Source organism: Pristis pectinata, chromosome 4 (genome assembly GCF_009764475.1).
Source record: "Pristis pectinata isolate sPriPec2 chromosome 4, sPriPec2.1.pri, whole genome shotgun sequence".
Classification (NCBI taxonomy): domain Eukaryota; kingdom Metazoa; phylum Chordata; class Chondrichthyes; order Rhinopristiformes; family Pristidae; genus Pristis; species Pristis pectinata.
The window spans coordinates 107737326-107753277 of NC_067408.1; the positions used below are offsets into that span (position 1 = coordinate 107737326).

The 15952-nt window shown below is 45.3% G+C and overlaps 1 protein-coding gene across 3 annotated transcripts in view; it reads right to left on the reverse strand.

Annotated features, from left to right (window-relative positions):
- Positions 1 to 15952, reverse strand: part of dop1b (DOP1 leucine zipper like protein B) — a 120683-nt gene that overhangs the window by 60044 nt on the left and 44687 nt on the right. For all 3 annotated transcript variants that reach the window (XM_052013785.1, XM_052013783.1, XM_052013784.1), the window contains exons 12-16: positions 14591 to 14699; positions 11836 to 12057; positions 5862 to 6492; positions 4634 to 4905; positions 3710 to 3862 (exon numbers count right to left, since the gene is read on the reverse strand). In XM_052013785.1, the coding sequence (XP_051869745.1) occupies positions 3710 to 3862; positions 4634 to 4905; positions 5862 to 6492; positions 11836 to 12057; positions 14591 to 14699 (1387 nt within the window). The remainder of the gene's footprint in view (positions 1 to 3709; positions 3863 to 4633; positions 4906 to 5861; positions 6493 to 11835; positions 12058 to 14590; positions 14700 to 15952) is intronic.

Here is a 15952-nt window from a genome sequence, read left to right on the forward strand (position 1 = left end):
CTAAGATTGATCACAAGGTGATCAGGTGGTGTACGGTGCAATCTGCAAGTGCTTGCGTTTTGTCTTTACAATCAACAGTTTGAATAAAGAGAAGTATTCCTTTCACCAGCTGTTAGTGGCTTGCCAAATACAAGTGTGAAGTCTGCACCACAACGTCATAGTGTCTGGCACAAACTTAATAGAAAAACTAATCTTGGCATATTGCTATCTTGTGAGAAGTGAAACAAACCAAAACTACAATGTATAATAATGAAATCCAGTCTATCATAAGCAAAGAAAACTCATGTGTAGAATTAAGAAACTTAAACCACATCAGCTTTGCTCATTAACAAGAATAATTTGAAGTCATGAGACCAAGAGTAGAAATCCCAATCCATGCAGATTTTCCTGAGCATTCAACACTTAAATGCAAGAATGAAGGAACCAAGTAGAAATGAGAATAAAATTCAACATGTACAGGATTCATTCTGGAGTAAATAATTCACCATCAGTCAACATGCAGGATTTGTGCAGTCACTATCCAGAGTGATGAGTTCCTCCGAAAGTCGATTTCTTGTGGTCTGCCCACGCCTGGCATTCCAGAGTCCGGTGACAGGGACTGGAGTATTACCAGGTATCAAACTGCATCGTGAGGAGGTCCCATTCCCAAATCGCCCTTGTAAAGCTGCAGTGGAGCTTCCTGAGCTGTCGATTGTCTCCATTTAGAATACAGAGCAGTACAGCACAGGAACCAGCTGTTCGGCCCATGATGTCTGCACCAAACGTGATGCCAAATTAAACTAATTCTCTTCTGCCTGTAAATGATCCATATCCCCTCCATTCCCTGCATATTCACGTATCTATCTAACCACCTCTTAAATGCTACTATCGCATCTGCTTCCAGCACTCCCTCGGCAGCCCATTCCAGGCACCCACCACTCTGTGTCAAAAAAGGAACTTTCCCCGTACATCTCCTTTAAACTGTCCCCTTCTCACCTTAAGTACATGCCCTCTAGTATTTGTCATTTCTACCCTGGGAGAAAGGTTGTCTAATCTGTCTTTGCCACTCAGAAGTTTATAAAATTATATCAGGTTTCCCCTAGGCCTCTGTCACTGCAGCAAAAACAACCCAAGTTTGTCCAACCTCTCGCTATAGCTCATACCCTCTAATCAAGGCAGCATCCTGGTAAACCTCTTCTGCACCCTCTCCAAAGCCCCCAACATCCTTCCTGTAACGGGCGACCAGAATTGCACACAATACTCCAAGTGCAGCCTAACCAAAGTTTTATATTTACTTCTGTAGCGGCTGCTACCGTGATGTGAAAGCAAGACATTAGTCGGTGGGCTGCAGAACAAAAACTGATTTATTTTCCCATCTTACGCGGGCCTTTTAAGAGGAATGGTTCCCACCCACCGAAAACGGAAATGACATATGCGCTACATCATCAAACTTTTCCCACACGCAGGTTCTCCCTGTCGCTCGGGGAAGACGAAGGCCCAACGCGATCTTGGGCCTCGCCGCTCCGATGACGCACGACCCGACCGCCGAACTGGTTCACTTGCTTAGACGGTGAGTCGCTACACTTCATTAGTTTTTAAAATTCTATTGACATTCAGAGACATTAAAAAAAAGTTATTTTCAATTTTAATGAAGTATTAAAAAGGTTCTTAAAAACACAAAGCAACAAGTAATTAAAAACCATTAAACTGAAAAAAAACTTATGTTCTCCATCAGTTCCTAAATCTTTGCCCTACAGTTCCCATCGAAACCAATGAGTTCGTGGGTTTGCATCCTAATTGGTTTGCTGCACTATTGTCACATGTGTCAAGGTGCAGTGAAAAACTTGTCTTGCATACCGTTCATACAGATCAATTCATTAGAACAGTTCATAGAACACAGAGCACTACAGCACAATACAGGCCCTTTGGCCCACAATGTTGTGCCAACATTTTATCCTGCTCTAAGATCTATCTAACCCTTCCCCCCCACATAGCCCCCTATTTTTCTATCATTGTGGTAGTACAAGGTAAAACAATAACAGAATACAGAATAAAGTGTTACATTTACAGAGAAAGTACAGTGCAGGCAGACAATGAGGTGCAAGGTCAAAACGAGGTAGATTGTGAAGTCAAGAGTCCATCTTTGTACTAGGGGACTATTCAATAGTCTTATAACAGTGGGATAGAAACTGCCCTTGAGCACCGTGGTACATGCTTTCAGGCTTTTGTATCTCTGCCTGATTTTTGGAGGGGGTGGGGGGCAGAAAGAAGAGAGCATATCTAGGGTGGGTGGGGTCTTTGATTATGCTGGCTGCTTGACCGAGGCAGTGAGAAGTGTAGACAGAGTCCAAGGAGGGGAGGCTAGTTTCCATGATGTGCTGCGCTGTGTCCACAACTCTGCAGTTTCTTGCGGTCGGGGGCAGAGCAATTGCCATACCAAGCTACGATGCACCCAGATATGATGTTTTCTATGGTGTATCAATAAAAATGGGTGAGGGTCAAAGAGGACATGCCTCTACTTCTTCAGGAGGCTAAAGAAATTTGGTGCTGGTGAGCTCTCTTGGCCATGGTGTCTTTGTAGTTGGACCAGGACAGGCTATTGATGTTCACTCCTAGGAACTTGAAGTTTTCAAACCTCTCTACCTCAGCACCATTAACGTAAACAGGAGCATTTGCACCTCCCCCCCTTTCCTGAAGTCAATGACTAGCTCTTCTGTTTTGCTGACATTGAGGGAATGGTTGTTGTCATGACCCAGCACCACACTAAGAAACACCAACGAGACTGGGTGATCACCGACTCCTTGTGGAGTGCAACAGCAGAGTAAACTGATAGATTCAGCCCTCTGAAATCACCAGCAAGGATAAACACAACTTAGCATGTCCACAAGGATTCACTTAAACTTCTACAGATAAGCTAGAGAAAGTTTCTTGTCAGGCTACATCTCAGCCCAGTATGGCAACTGCTTTGCTCTGTACCCATGGAACCTGCAGACAGTGATAAACATCACCCAGCCCATCACAGGATCGTCATTTCCTTCCAGCCAGTCCATCCTCATGGTGCATTACGTTAGAAAGGTTGGTAACATCATCAAGGATGCCTGTCACCCTGACCACTCCCTTTTCTCTCTTCTTCCTTCTGGGAGAAGATACAGGAGCTTGAAAGCCAGGATGTTCAGACTTAAGAACTTCTTCCCTGCTGCTATCAGACTCCTGAACCAATCGCCTCTTTCACACACCCTTCCCAGAGGTGCTGCGTCATTCTCGGACTCTTAATTCCACCTTTCTCGGTTATTTTGTTATTGTCACCTCAGCATTTCTTTTTGCACTACTTCAGATTGCGCTACAATCTTAGCACCACTTTTGCTCTCGTTGTTGTATTTATTACTACGATGCATGTTATTTACTCTGTGAACTTCATACGAGCAAGGAATTTCATTGCACCCTGGTGTGTGCACATGACAATAATCTCATCTGAATCAACATATATTCAGCTTCCAGTGAGAAATTAAATGCAAATGAACATTTCTCACAAATTTCACTGTTCTTAGGAAATGAAATAATCTTATAACAGAATCCTTTGGAAGATTGTACAAGCCCCTGGGCAACCAATGAGGATAACACGATTAGCATTCAGGACTTTTTTTTTTAAAGTTATCTGTAGCAACGAAATTGGTTTATAACCTTAGAACTTACTGTAAACTTGCACTGTGTTTGAGAAAATGAAACTTACTTTATTTTTGTGAAGCAAGGCCTGGCAAATAATGTCCTCACAAAGGTTGGCGGATGGGGCAAGGCAGTGTAACTTGTAGAAGAGTTCAACGCAGGTACTGTGGTGCTCTCTGCTCTCCTTATCCAGCTGGTTCCACAGCACGTGAGCAGCCCGCTGCGTTTAAGCAATCGGTAAAGCAATAAGCATGAAATTTATCCATTCTTTGAACACAGAATGTAAAATAACATGGAGGTATTGAGGTTTCACCATCTACAACAGCAGAGAAATAGAACTAAATGGAGAACTATTACAGGGTTTTGGTAATTACTAATTTAATTGCTATTTATTACAGAAGTTGAAATTTAATGCATTTGCCTTTGAGATTTTTAATAACAGGAAGTACCCAACTTTCCCCCCCAAAGTTAAGCAAACACTCATCCCTAAACCAAATGAAAATTAAAAATCAAAATGTTCAAGCCACACGTATATTGTAGCAATTTTGTACAATCATAACAAGTCTTTTTTGTAAAAAAAACAGACTATATTATGTACAGCATGGATTTTTCACCTTTCAATTTTTGTTCAGTTTAGGGGTGTTGTATTCAATTATCTTTGACAAAATCAAGTACTTCCAATTAGTAAAAACTCCTGGGCAAATGCATCACTTCAGTTTCTATAATAAACTGCAATTAGTTGGTAATAAGAGTAAATAACACAAGAACGTTCAAAATCATGCCCTGCCATCTACATTTCTCCAGGTCACTCACTGGCACATTCAGTCCCTTGTCCACAAACAAATGCAGATGTTCATTGTCCAAGACCCATTCTTCAAATAAATTGTACAGTCGACATGTTAAAACATTTGCCAATTAAGAGTTTTATTTTTAAATTAGGTCTTTGAAAACTTCTAAATTCACACTAAATAACAATTACCAAGTAGTGTACCTGATAAAAATTGGTGCTCTCAGCAATAAGCTTCAGAGTTGCTGGTGTAATGGGCGGTGCAGTTATCATCTGCAACTTCTCAATGAATGCTTTATATTCAGAACTTTTGTAACGCTTGACTTTGTCTTCAATAACAAGTGCTAATGAGTGAGAGTGATTGATGATTTCCAGCAAAGTAGATATTGCTACATTTTGCACATGACAATCGCTGATACAACAAGATAGAGTCATGAGTGACTTCAGCCAGAGAGGAAGACAAGCATCACTATCACCTGCAGGATTCAAAAAACAGACAGATAAGCAGAGCTCATTAATATCAAAAGGCAAAAGATCATAAGCAGCACGTCAAGTGACTGGTTCACTACAGCACAGAAACAGACCGACAAGTCTGTGCTAATAATCTACCACCCATTTACACTGAACCCATTTTATTCTTCTCACATTCTCATCAACTCCTCTCAGATTCTACCACTAACCTATACATTAGGGGCAATTTACAGTAACCAAATATCCTACCATCCCACACAACTTTAGGATGTGGGAAGAAACTGGAGCACCTAAAGGAAACTTGTGTGGGAATAGGGAAAATCTACAATCTCAATGCACTCTGTACTAACGCAATGTAACTGCGTTGTGTAATGAATTGACCTGTACGATCGGTATGCAAGACAAGTTTTTTGGCTTATTATTGTCACTTGTACCCCAGTACAAGTGACAATAATAAGCCAATTCCAATACAAACTCCACACAGAGAAGCACCAGGGATTGGGAGCAGAGATTTCCTGGACTGCTAAGTTCCTCCAGCGTCATGGTGTTTTTCCATTGGGTGCAAACCGGGGTCACTGGAGCTGATGCAGCAGCTCTGCTAGCTGGACACTATGCCACCCATTTTACTTTCCCCTGTAACTAAAGAATCTATTAATCTAATGCCCTGCTGTTCTGCAAATTTCTGTTTTGAAATTTTGTTGCTGTTGGGACGTTTGCTCCACTGACTACCCCTCCCGCACCCAACCCCAAAATCTATTGGCCTGCAACACATTTGACGTCTAAGGTGCCACAACCTAAGGTAACAAATTCCCAAGATTCACAATGCTTCATGTAAAGGAATTTCTCCTTAACGCTAAAAAGTGCTGCTCCCCACCCCGGACATACTATCTGAGCTTAAAGTAGCAGTAAAACGGCAAAGGGAAAATCAGTGCCCGTTGAAGATGTGCGGATGTCAGCTTACCAACATCTTGGAAGGCAGATGACTGAAAGGTCTCGATCTCTCTGAAGGACATGTAGATGGGAAAGCTGCTGCAATCCAGCAGCAGCTGGCAGATGGCGGCGAACGCCAGCCTGCACTCTTGTGTCACCTCCTCCACTTCCTGCAGCATGCGATCCACGTCCCAGCTCCCGTCCCCTTTCCCGCCGTCACCCTGCACGAAGAAACCATGCTGCCGCCTCTTGGGCTTTGGCGGCGGCCCGCGGACGGAGAAGAAATCGGACAGCATTTGTTTAAATTGCGGCACGGTGATCTGTCTCTTGTCCCACATCTTCCTCTCCTCCTTGGTGACCGCTTTCTCGTCCTCACCCTGGGCCTGACAGTTCGTCCCAAAGATGTACTTTAAGGTGAAGTCGGCAAGGAGCCACTGTACATTCCGCAGGGTCGTTTGAATGCTCCCACTGCTCCTCCACACATTGGCATTTTCGGGAGACACCTTCGGCTGGCTGGCATCCTGGGACCGCTCCGTTGACAAAACGCTCAATCCAATTCCACTGTCCTCTGACCGCAGTGGAGGGAAAGTTGCATCCGCAACTTCTTCTGGACTGTTGTCACTGTCAGACAGCATTTCACCAGCTTCCTCCCGCGAAGGACTCTGAAAGGGCACCGTTAATAAACGTACGTCATCAGGAAAAGGCAAACGTGTACCCCTTCAGGCTGCCAAAACAAGGGTCTCGTAACCACAGCAACAAACAAACAATCTCCTGGAGGAACTCAGCAGGTCAAGCAGCACCTGTGGGAGGAAAGGAATTGTCGACATTTCTGGTTGAAACCCTGCATCAGGTCACAGGGCCCTGATGCTGCTCGACCCGCTGAGTTCCTCCAGCAGATTTTTTGTTGTTCCACATTCCAGCATCTACAGTCTCTGGTGTTTCCCTTGTAACTATAAGAGGGTCTTCAATGCGCCCTGTCGGATTCAACTATTTTAAGTAGTTGTTTTTAAAAACATGTAGAGTTTTTAAATACACCTCAAGTGGCTGCACAAGGAATGACCACTTCCTAGCTTATTGGTTCATCCATCAGGTGAATACGTGTTTTCTCATTGGTTGGTTTTGCCACAGGTATCTAATAGGTTTTTTGATTGGACTATTGTTAGCTAAGGAGTACCTCTTATCTCCGGTATAAAAGGTGTCGTTTTTTTGTTAATCACTCTCTTCCCTCCCCCACCCCCCCCCCCCCCCCCCCCCCCGCCCCACCGGCCCTAGCTCATTTTTAGTTCCTTTTGTCTCAGCTCATCTCCCAGTAGTAAAGCTAGTGCCATGCGCTCTGTGACTGTTTCTTTGTTTGAAACTTTTCCAATAAAACTTTGTGAAGCACCAAGTTGTTTTCAACTCATTCCTGGACTCCTGAAAGAACCTGCAGATTCGAAAATAACCAGATCCAACAGCTCCAAAGTTCAATCTTGCAGAAAAAAAATTGATTAGGAGTTGCATGCAAGGAGTCTGGGTTGGTGGGGGTGGAAGGGTTGGGTGCAGGAGGGGCAGTCAGTGGAGAAAACATCCCAACAGCAACAATAGAAATTTGCAGAACAGCAGGCCTTTCAGCCCACTATTACCGTGTTGGCCTAACATGGATACCCAGTGAATCCCACTTCTCAACTCCTGACCCATTGCCCAATGGATTACAGCTACTAAAAAGTACCTTCTGCCACTCTGGATGCACTGGAGAAAGCAAATCACAGATTTGGGAGGGAGAGTACTTTATGGAGCACCCGTACTTTGTCCACAGGGGTGACCACACTCCAACCTCTTGTCTATGGACTGCTGCACTGTTGCAACAAACTTTAGAGGAACCGTACCTCATCCTCCATCTGCCTCAGCCACCATGGTTAGGCAGATGCATGTGGGCCAGGATCTAGTGACGGGTGCGATTTGGTTCCTGGGAAACTCTCAGAGGAAAGAATTTTCCATTATACTCAATTACAGAGTCGGGAATTGTATATAGAACACTACAGCACAGTACAGGCCCTTTGGCCCACAATGTTGTGCTGACATTTTATCCTGCTCTGAAGATCTATCTAACCCTTCCCTCCCACATAGACACACGAATGATAGAGAAATGGAGGGCTACCTAAGAGTCTCTTAGATGTCCCTAATGTACTTGCCCCCACAGCCTCTGCCGGCAGTGTGTTCCACACACCCACCACCCGCTGTGTAAAAAAATTTAACCCTGACATCCCCCTTATACCTTCCTCCAATCATAGAATAGTACAACACAGTACAGGCCCTTCGGCCCACAATGTTGTGCCAGCCTTTAAACCTCGCCTAAGACTATCTAACCCCTTCCTCCCACATATCCCTCCATTTTAAATTCCTTCATGTGCTTATCTAGCAATCTCTTGAATTTGACCAATGTACCTGCCTCCACCACTGCCCCAGGCAGCGCATTCCATGCTCCAACCACTCTCTGGGTAAAAAAACCTTCCTCTAATATCTCCCTTGAACTTCCCACCCATTACTTTAAAGCCATACCCTCTTGCATTGAGTATCGGTGCCCTGGGAAAGAGGCACTGGCTGTCCACTCTATCTATTAATATTTTGTACATCTCTATCATGTTTCCTCTCATCCTCCTTCTGTCCAAAGAGTAAAGCCCTGGCTCCCTTAGTATCTCCTCATAATGCATATTCTCTAAACCAGGCAGCATCCTGGTAAATCTCCTCTGCACCCTTTCCAATGCTTCCACATCCTTCCTATAATGAGGCGACCAGAACTGGACACAGCATTCCAACTGTGGTCTAACCAGAGTTTTGTACAGCTGCATCATTACCTTGCGGCTCTTAAACTCGATCCCTTGACTTATGAAAACTAACATCCCACAAGCTTTCTTAACTAGCCTATCCACCTGTGAGGCAACTTTCAGGGATCTGTGGAGATGGACCCCCAGATCCCTGCTCCTCCACACTACCCAGAATCCTGCCATTAACTTTGTACTCTGCCTTGGAGTTTGAAGCTGCATCATAATGTCCCGAGTTTTATATTCTGGGTCCCAACCGATGAAAGGCCAGCGTGCTGTACGTCTTCTCCCCCCACACTGTCCACCTGTGCTGCCAGCTTCAGGGAGCCATGGACCTGATCCGTGAGGCCCCTCTGTCCATCAACATTTCTTAGTCACAGAGTCACGCAGCACAGAAACAGGCCCTTTGGCCCAACTGGTCTGTGCCGACCCAGATTCCCATCCAAGCTGGTCCCATCTGCCTGCGTTTGGCCCGATATCCCTCTGAACCTTTCCTATCCACGGACCTGTCCGAGTGTTGTTAATGTACCTGCCTCACCCATTTCCTCTGGCAGTTCGTTCCACATATGGACCACCCTCAGAGTGAAGAAGGTGCCCCTCGGGTCCCCTTGAAATCTCCCCCCCTCACCTTCAACCTGCACCCCCCTACCCTGGGGGAAAAGGCAGTCTTCCCTCTGCCCTTCATAACCTCACCGACCAGGTTTGCACACAGCATGGAATGAGGCCCTTTGGTCCATAAAATCCGTGCTGACCATCAAACACCCACCTACACCGATCCCATTCCATTCCCCCCCTCCCCCCCACGTTCCCATCGACACCACCCTCCCCTCGCACAATCACCTTAAAATTATGTCCCCTTGTATTAGCCATTGTCACCCTGAGAAAAGGTCTCTGACTGTCCACTCGATCTATGCCTCTTATCATCTTGTATACTTCTATCAAGTCACCTCTCATCCTCCTTCTCGCCAAAGAGAAAAGCCCTAACTCACTCAACCTATCCTCATAAGACATGCTCTCCAATCCAGACAGCATCCTGGTAAATCTCCTCTGCACCCTGTCCAAAGCTTCCATATCCTTCCTGTATGGAGGCGACCAGAACTGAACACAATACATAGCAAATTTGTTTCCCAAGAAAGGAGCAACATTTCAGAGGATTATAATAATTTCCCCATTGTGTATTGGAGGGAGAAGAGTCACTTCACCTTTAAAAAGAGAACAGTACATAAATATTTGAGGCAGATGCTGAAGCTAAACTCCAGGGAGAGTGCACAATGATGGAATTCATTCTGCATTGCACCAACAAAATGCTGACTCAGGCACTAGGTGAAAGGAGCTCGATCAGCATCACTAACTTCCATGGTTTGATGGAGTATTCCCTACGTGCCTCCCCATCCCTAGCCCAGATTCTCACTGGTCAACCAATGAAGGTTAGGGGCAGCACAGTGGAGCAGCCAATAGAGCTGCTGCCCCACAGCTCCGGCAACCCGGGTTCAATCCTGACCTTGGGTGCTGTCCGCATGGAGTTTGTGACCTCATGGGTTTTCCCCGGTGCTCCAATTTCCTCTCACATCCCAAAGATGTGCAGGTCGGGAGGTTAATTGGCCACTGTAAGTGGCCTCTAGGGTGAAGCTGAGTGGTAAGGTCAGAGGGAGTTGATGTGAACGTGAGGATAGTAGGTCCCGGGGAAAATTAGTTCACAGAGCAATCCCCCTCCGTGTAGGACTCAAGTGGCAAAAGGAAATATAGAAATTAGAAGGTTATTTAACCTCACACTAGGAGCTATATCTAATCAAGTGGGGTTAGTATAGGTATGGGCAGTACGGCGTACAGGAGCGAGATAGAACACCTGGTTGAGCAGTGCCGTAATAATGTCAACAAAACCAAGGAGCTAAACGTTGACTTCAAAAAGGGAACGTCAGAAGATCAAGTGCTGGTCCATTGGTGGGTCAGAGGTGCGTAGAGTAAGCAGCTTGAAATTCCTGGGTGTCAACATCTCGGCTGATCTGTCCTGGGCCTAGCACATAGATGCAATCCTGAAGGCGGCATGACAGCGCCTCTACCTTCTTAGAAGCTTAAGGAGATTTGGCATGTCACCAAATAATCTGACAAACTTCAACAGATGCACTGTTGAGAGTATCCTGACTGGTTGCATCACAGCCTGGTACGGAAATTCCAGCGCGCAAGAATGCAAGACACTGCAGAGAGTAGTGGACACAGCCCGGTCCGTCACGGGCACAGCCCTCCCCACCACTGACAGCATCTACAAGAGGTACTGCCTCAAGAAGACATCATCCACCATCAAGGATTCCCCCCCCCCCCCCCCCCCATCCAGGCCATGCCATCTTCTCACTGCTTCTCTCAGTTCTCTCAGGCAGGAGGTACAGAAGCCTGAAGTCCCACACCACCAGGGTCAGGAACAGCTACTTCCCTGCAACCACCAGGTTCTTGAACCGAACGCTGCGGACCATTTCTTGCACTGCTATGCACTCATCTGTGTCTTTCTCCCCCACCCCCCTTCACTGTCTTGTATAAATTTATGATATATACTTACATAAGATAACATATCTTTATTAGTCACATGTACATCAAAACACACAGTGAAATATATCCTTTTGTGTGGCGTGATCTGGAGGCAGCCTGCAAGTGTCGCCACGCTTCTGGTGCCGACATAGCATGCCCACAACTTCCTAACCTGTAGGTCTTTGGAATGTGGGAGGAAACCGGAGCACCCGGAGGAAACCCACGCAGACATGGGGAGAACGTACAAACTCCTTACAGACAGTGGCCGGAGTTGAACCTGGGTCGCTGGCGCTGTAAAGCGTTACGCTAACCGCTACACTACCGTGTCGGCCCTACATGCCTGTGGTGTCACTGCAAGCAAGTTTTTCCATTGTCCCTGTACCTCATCATACTTGGGCACATGACAATAAACTCAACTTGAAACTTGACTTGAAACTTGGTGGACACAATGGCAGACTGAAGATCTTGTTTCTGTGCTGTATGACTACGGATCCTCAGCCGTCAACTTTGAGCAGGGATTCACAAGATACCAACTGGGAATGATACTCTTTTCCTTCCTACCTGGAACACGACGGCACCCAAACCATTTGTGGATTCCTGTGACACTAATGGGATCATCTCACTCTCACATCCAAGATCAAACCATGGGCCTTGACCCTAACCCAACAGGTGTCCCAACCTTACCTCAGGTGGCTTTCCACTATCTGCCTCAACTTCTTCGGTACTTCCTGTCTCTGTGTCCATAAATGCGGCAGGCAGCTGAATTTTGGAGAGTGTTGCACAGCACATCTTCAGGCTCTCCGTCAACTCCTGCAGACTTAGACTTTCCACACGTTCCATCAAACAATGAACAATGTGACACAGCATTTGAGGGAGATACTGAGTCTGAATCTCAGTGTACAGCTCCTGAAGACAATGGTGAAAGACTGTATTAAAAATTACTCAAGTAACAAGAAAAACATTTTAAGCCACAGATTATGCTCACCATGGGTAAAACAGAACACAAACGTGTTCCCTAATCTCCAAACCATTACACTAAACTACTAAGTATTTACCTTAGCTCAGCTGTCTTTCAACAGCTGTCTGTTTCTCCCACTCAACCAACACAGGCTTAAATAAAAAAAATACTAAATTGGGCAAATAACACAATTGACAAATGAAACAAATTGGTCTACGACTTAAAATAAAAATCAGATTTTTCAATCTTTTGAAATTTTCTTCCCAGTGAAAAATATTCTTGATTTCATGTTAAGTGAATGTCAATAGAAATGATGGAAGTTGACAGAAATATCGTACCTTCTGAAGACAGGTCCATGGAGCAAGTCAGTGTAAACAAACAAAAAGACAAAATTACCTGCAACAGTTTCAATGGCCTCATGGAGTCATAGATTCAAAGAGTTATACAGCATGGAAACAAGCTCTTTGGCCCAACTCGTCCATGCTGACCAAGTTGTCTACCTGAGCTAGTCCCATATCCCTCTAAACCTTTCCTATCCATGTACCTGTCCAAATCTCTTAAACATTTTAATTCTACTACTTCTTCTGGCAGCTCATTCCACATATCCACCACCCTGTGTGTGAAGCTGCTCCTCACATCCCCTTTAAAATTCTTCCCTACTCACCTTAAATTTATGCCCTCTCATTTTAGACTCCCCTATCCTGGGAAAACAACTGTGACCATTCCCCCTACCTGTACCAAAAAGCAGGCACGGTAGTGTAGCAGTTAGCATAACACTTTACAGCACCAGCGACTCGGGTTCAATTCCAGCCGCTCTCTGTTTGTACGTTCTCCCTGTGTCTGCGTGGGTTTCCCCCAGTTTCCTCCCACATTCTAAAGACGTACAGGTTAGGAATCTGCGGGCATGCTATGTTGGCGCCAGAAGCGTGGTGACACTTGCAGGCTACCCCCAGAACACTACACAAAAAGATGTATTTCACTGTGTGTTTCGATGTACATGTGACTAATAAAGAGATCTAATCCAATCTTACCAGTTCAGTGACATTTTGTTATGGGGCCGCAATTTTAATCTAATGCTGATTGTGGACACTGAGAGGCACCAGTAGGTTTATTTTGCTTAAAGTTACCTCGAGACTAGAAAGTTCCATTGCAGGATCAGTGCTCAACTACCAACAGGTTAGGAGTTGAGAATTTAGGAATTAGTTCAGTCGCCATTTGTGACTCCATACAGGAATTCTTCAACGCAGTTACAACAATCTGCTGGAGGAACTCAGCAGGTCGAGCAGCGTCTGCGGGGGGAGAATTGTTGATGTTTCGGGTTGAGGCCCTGAGTGAAGAGACAGCAGCCAGAAGTGATTGGTGGACTGAAGAGGGATGGAAGATGATGGGCAGATCGAGCTCGGTGGTTGGGGGGGGTGGGGGGGAGTGTTGTTCATGGTTAGGAGACAGATGCAGGTGGATGATAGATGGTAGGAGGCAAAAACAGAAAGATGCAGATGGAACCAGGTGGGGGGGGGGCGGGGGGGAGAGAAAGGCGAAAGGGGAGACAGAGACTGGAGGGAGAGACGCAGGAACACAAAGGCTGCAAGTGCTGGGAATCAGACAAGTAAGGAAGGTGATAAATGAGAACCAAAAGGGCAGAGATGACAGGCAGATGGAACCAGAATCAATTGAGGGATTTGGGGGGGTGGGGGGGGGGGGGGGGGGCAGGGAGCCTGTGAGTGAACAGGAGCAGTGTGGGAGGTAGAGGTTAAATGGGAAAGGGACCAGAGGCAGAAGGAAGGCAGCGATCCCCTCACACAGTTTTGGGGTTATAAGCATCTCCTTACTGATGCCGAAAATCAAAAAACTGTAGCACTATTTCAGGCTTCCAGCATCTGCAAAGCATTCTTTGCTGGGTCCAGATTCTGTCTGCATGCAAAAAAACCCACAAAGCAATATTCTGCAGTAAAAAGGCAAGAGGGGATCAGGAGGAGGAATTCTTTACCCTCAAGGGTGTCTGGATTGCACTTCCTGAAGGAAGTGCTGGAGGCAGGGTCTCTAACAACATTTAATAAGTTCTAGAATTGCCAGGGCATAGAAGGCCACAGGCCTAATGTGGGTGAATGGGATTAGTATAAATAGGTACAATGGGTGGTATGGATCTGATGGGCCAAAGGGCCTGTTTCTGCGCTGTAGGACTCTATAACTATGACACTGCGCTGCTCAACATTCATTACTAGACCAGTTTATCCAGTGGTGTCATCGTTCTGGGACTCTATGTTCAAACTGCCTGTGTTGCAACATTTCAAATTCAGTTACTTTGGATCACCCTGGGAAGGAGGATAATATAAATGCATTTCTGTTTCATAATCAAAAAAACTTAAATGGCATTAAACACGATAAAGTAGTAACAAATAACAGGCAAGAAATCAAATTATCGGTGGACAGGGAACCATTCAAGTCCTGTTATGCATAACAGATAGATAAGTACCAACGTACCAGTGGAATGACTTCTAACAGGAACACCAACAAAGTACAGAGTTCTTCAACAGTGGGAGGGGGACTTGGATCTTCCTCTACCATCTGGCTCGCCACCTGAGATCTGTTCCTGCAAACCAGAAAACATTCTCCTTCATCCCTCGCGCAAATCTCAACAGCGGCACGCTGTTCATTAATTGAAGCTTCAGGAATGTCGTTTATGATTTCCTTCATAAATCACTTCAGTTTAAGGATGTCATAAGAGAATGAACATTAATCCCCAGCCACTGGAAGCTCAATGATGTATCAGAAAATATCAGATGCCAAAAGCTTAAAGGATGGGTTTAAAGAAGGTGATAAGTGTGTGCATTTCACTACCTGCTCGGCAGCCCAAGTGGTCTGGAAGACTTCCACAGAAGAGAAATACAGAAAATAAACATAAAAAGGAAGACGACGACAAATCAGGTTCCAATTTGCTCGATGTTCTGCTGTGGTGATGTTCCATTACACTGGCAACATCCAAACACATTCACTCAACAGACCAGCTCCTATTTTTGGCCCTTTCCCAAGCAACATCTGTCCTTTTCCCTCTTCCTTCCCACCATCCAGGGACCCAAACACACATTCCAGGTGAAGCAGTGATTCATGTTCACTTCTTCAAATTGAGTGCTCGCTATGTCATCTCCCCTACACTGGGGGAAGCAAACACACTTTGGATAAATGCTTTGCAGAACCCCTCTGTTCACTCTGTAAGAGTGACCCCAAGGTCCGAGTCACCTGTCACTTTAATTCCCTGTCCTCCTCCATCCATGGCCTCTCACATTGCTCCAACGAGGGCCAATGCAAGCTCAAGGAATAGCATCTCATTTTCCATTTGGATACATTGCAGCCCTTGGGACTGAATACCAAATTTAACAATTTCAGGTTTTCTCTCTCTCTCACACACACACACACCTGGTTTCACATTGCTGTTTCAAGGAATTTCTTTTTTTCCTTTCAGATCCTAACTGCCAGTTTTGAGAAAAGTAATCATCATCTTGACAACTCAGTTCTGCGTCCTGTCACAGACATTCCCTCTGTTGTCCCCACCTCCCCCTCTCTGCAACTTAAAACACACCCAGCTTCTCAATTTTCCCATCCTGACAAAGACTCCATGACCTGAAATATTGACTCTTTCTCTCCCACTAACCTGCTAAACCACCACCTGCTGAGATTTCTTTTTCAGATTTTCAGCATCTATAGATTTTTATCATTATCATTCAATCCTTGCATTGATTCTTTGCTTTTTATTCTTATCTCCTAGCAACCCTAACTGTCCTGTTTACAGTATTTTGAAACTACACTTCAAATCTCATCTCCCTATAGTCTTCAGGGTTCCTTGGA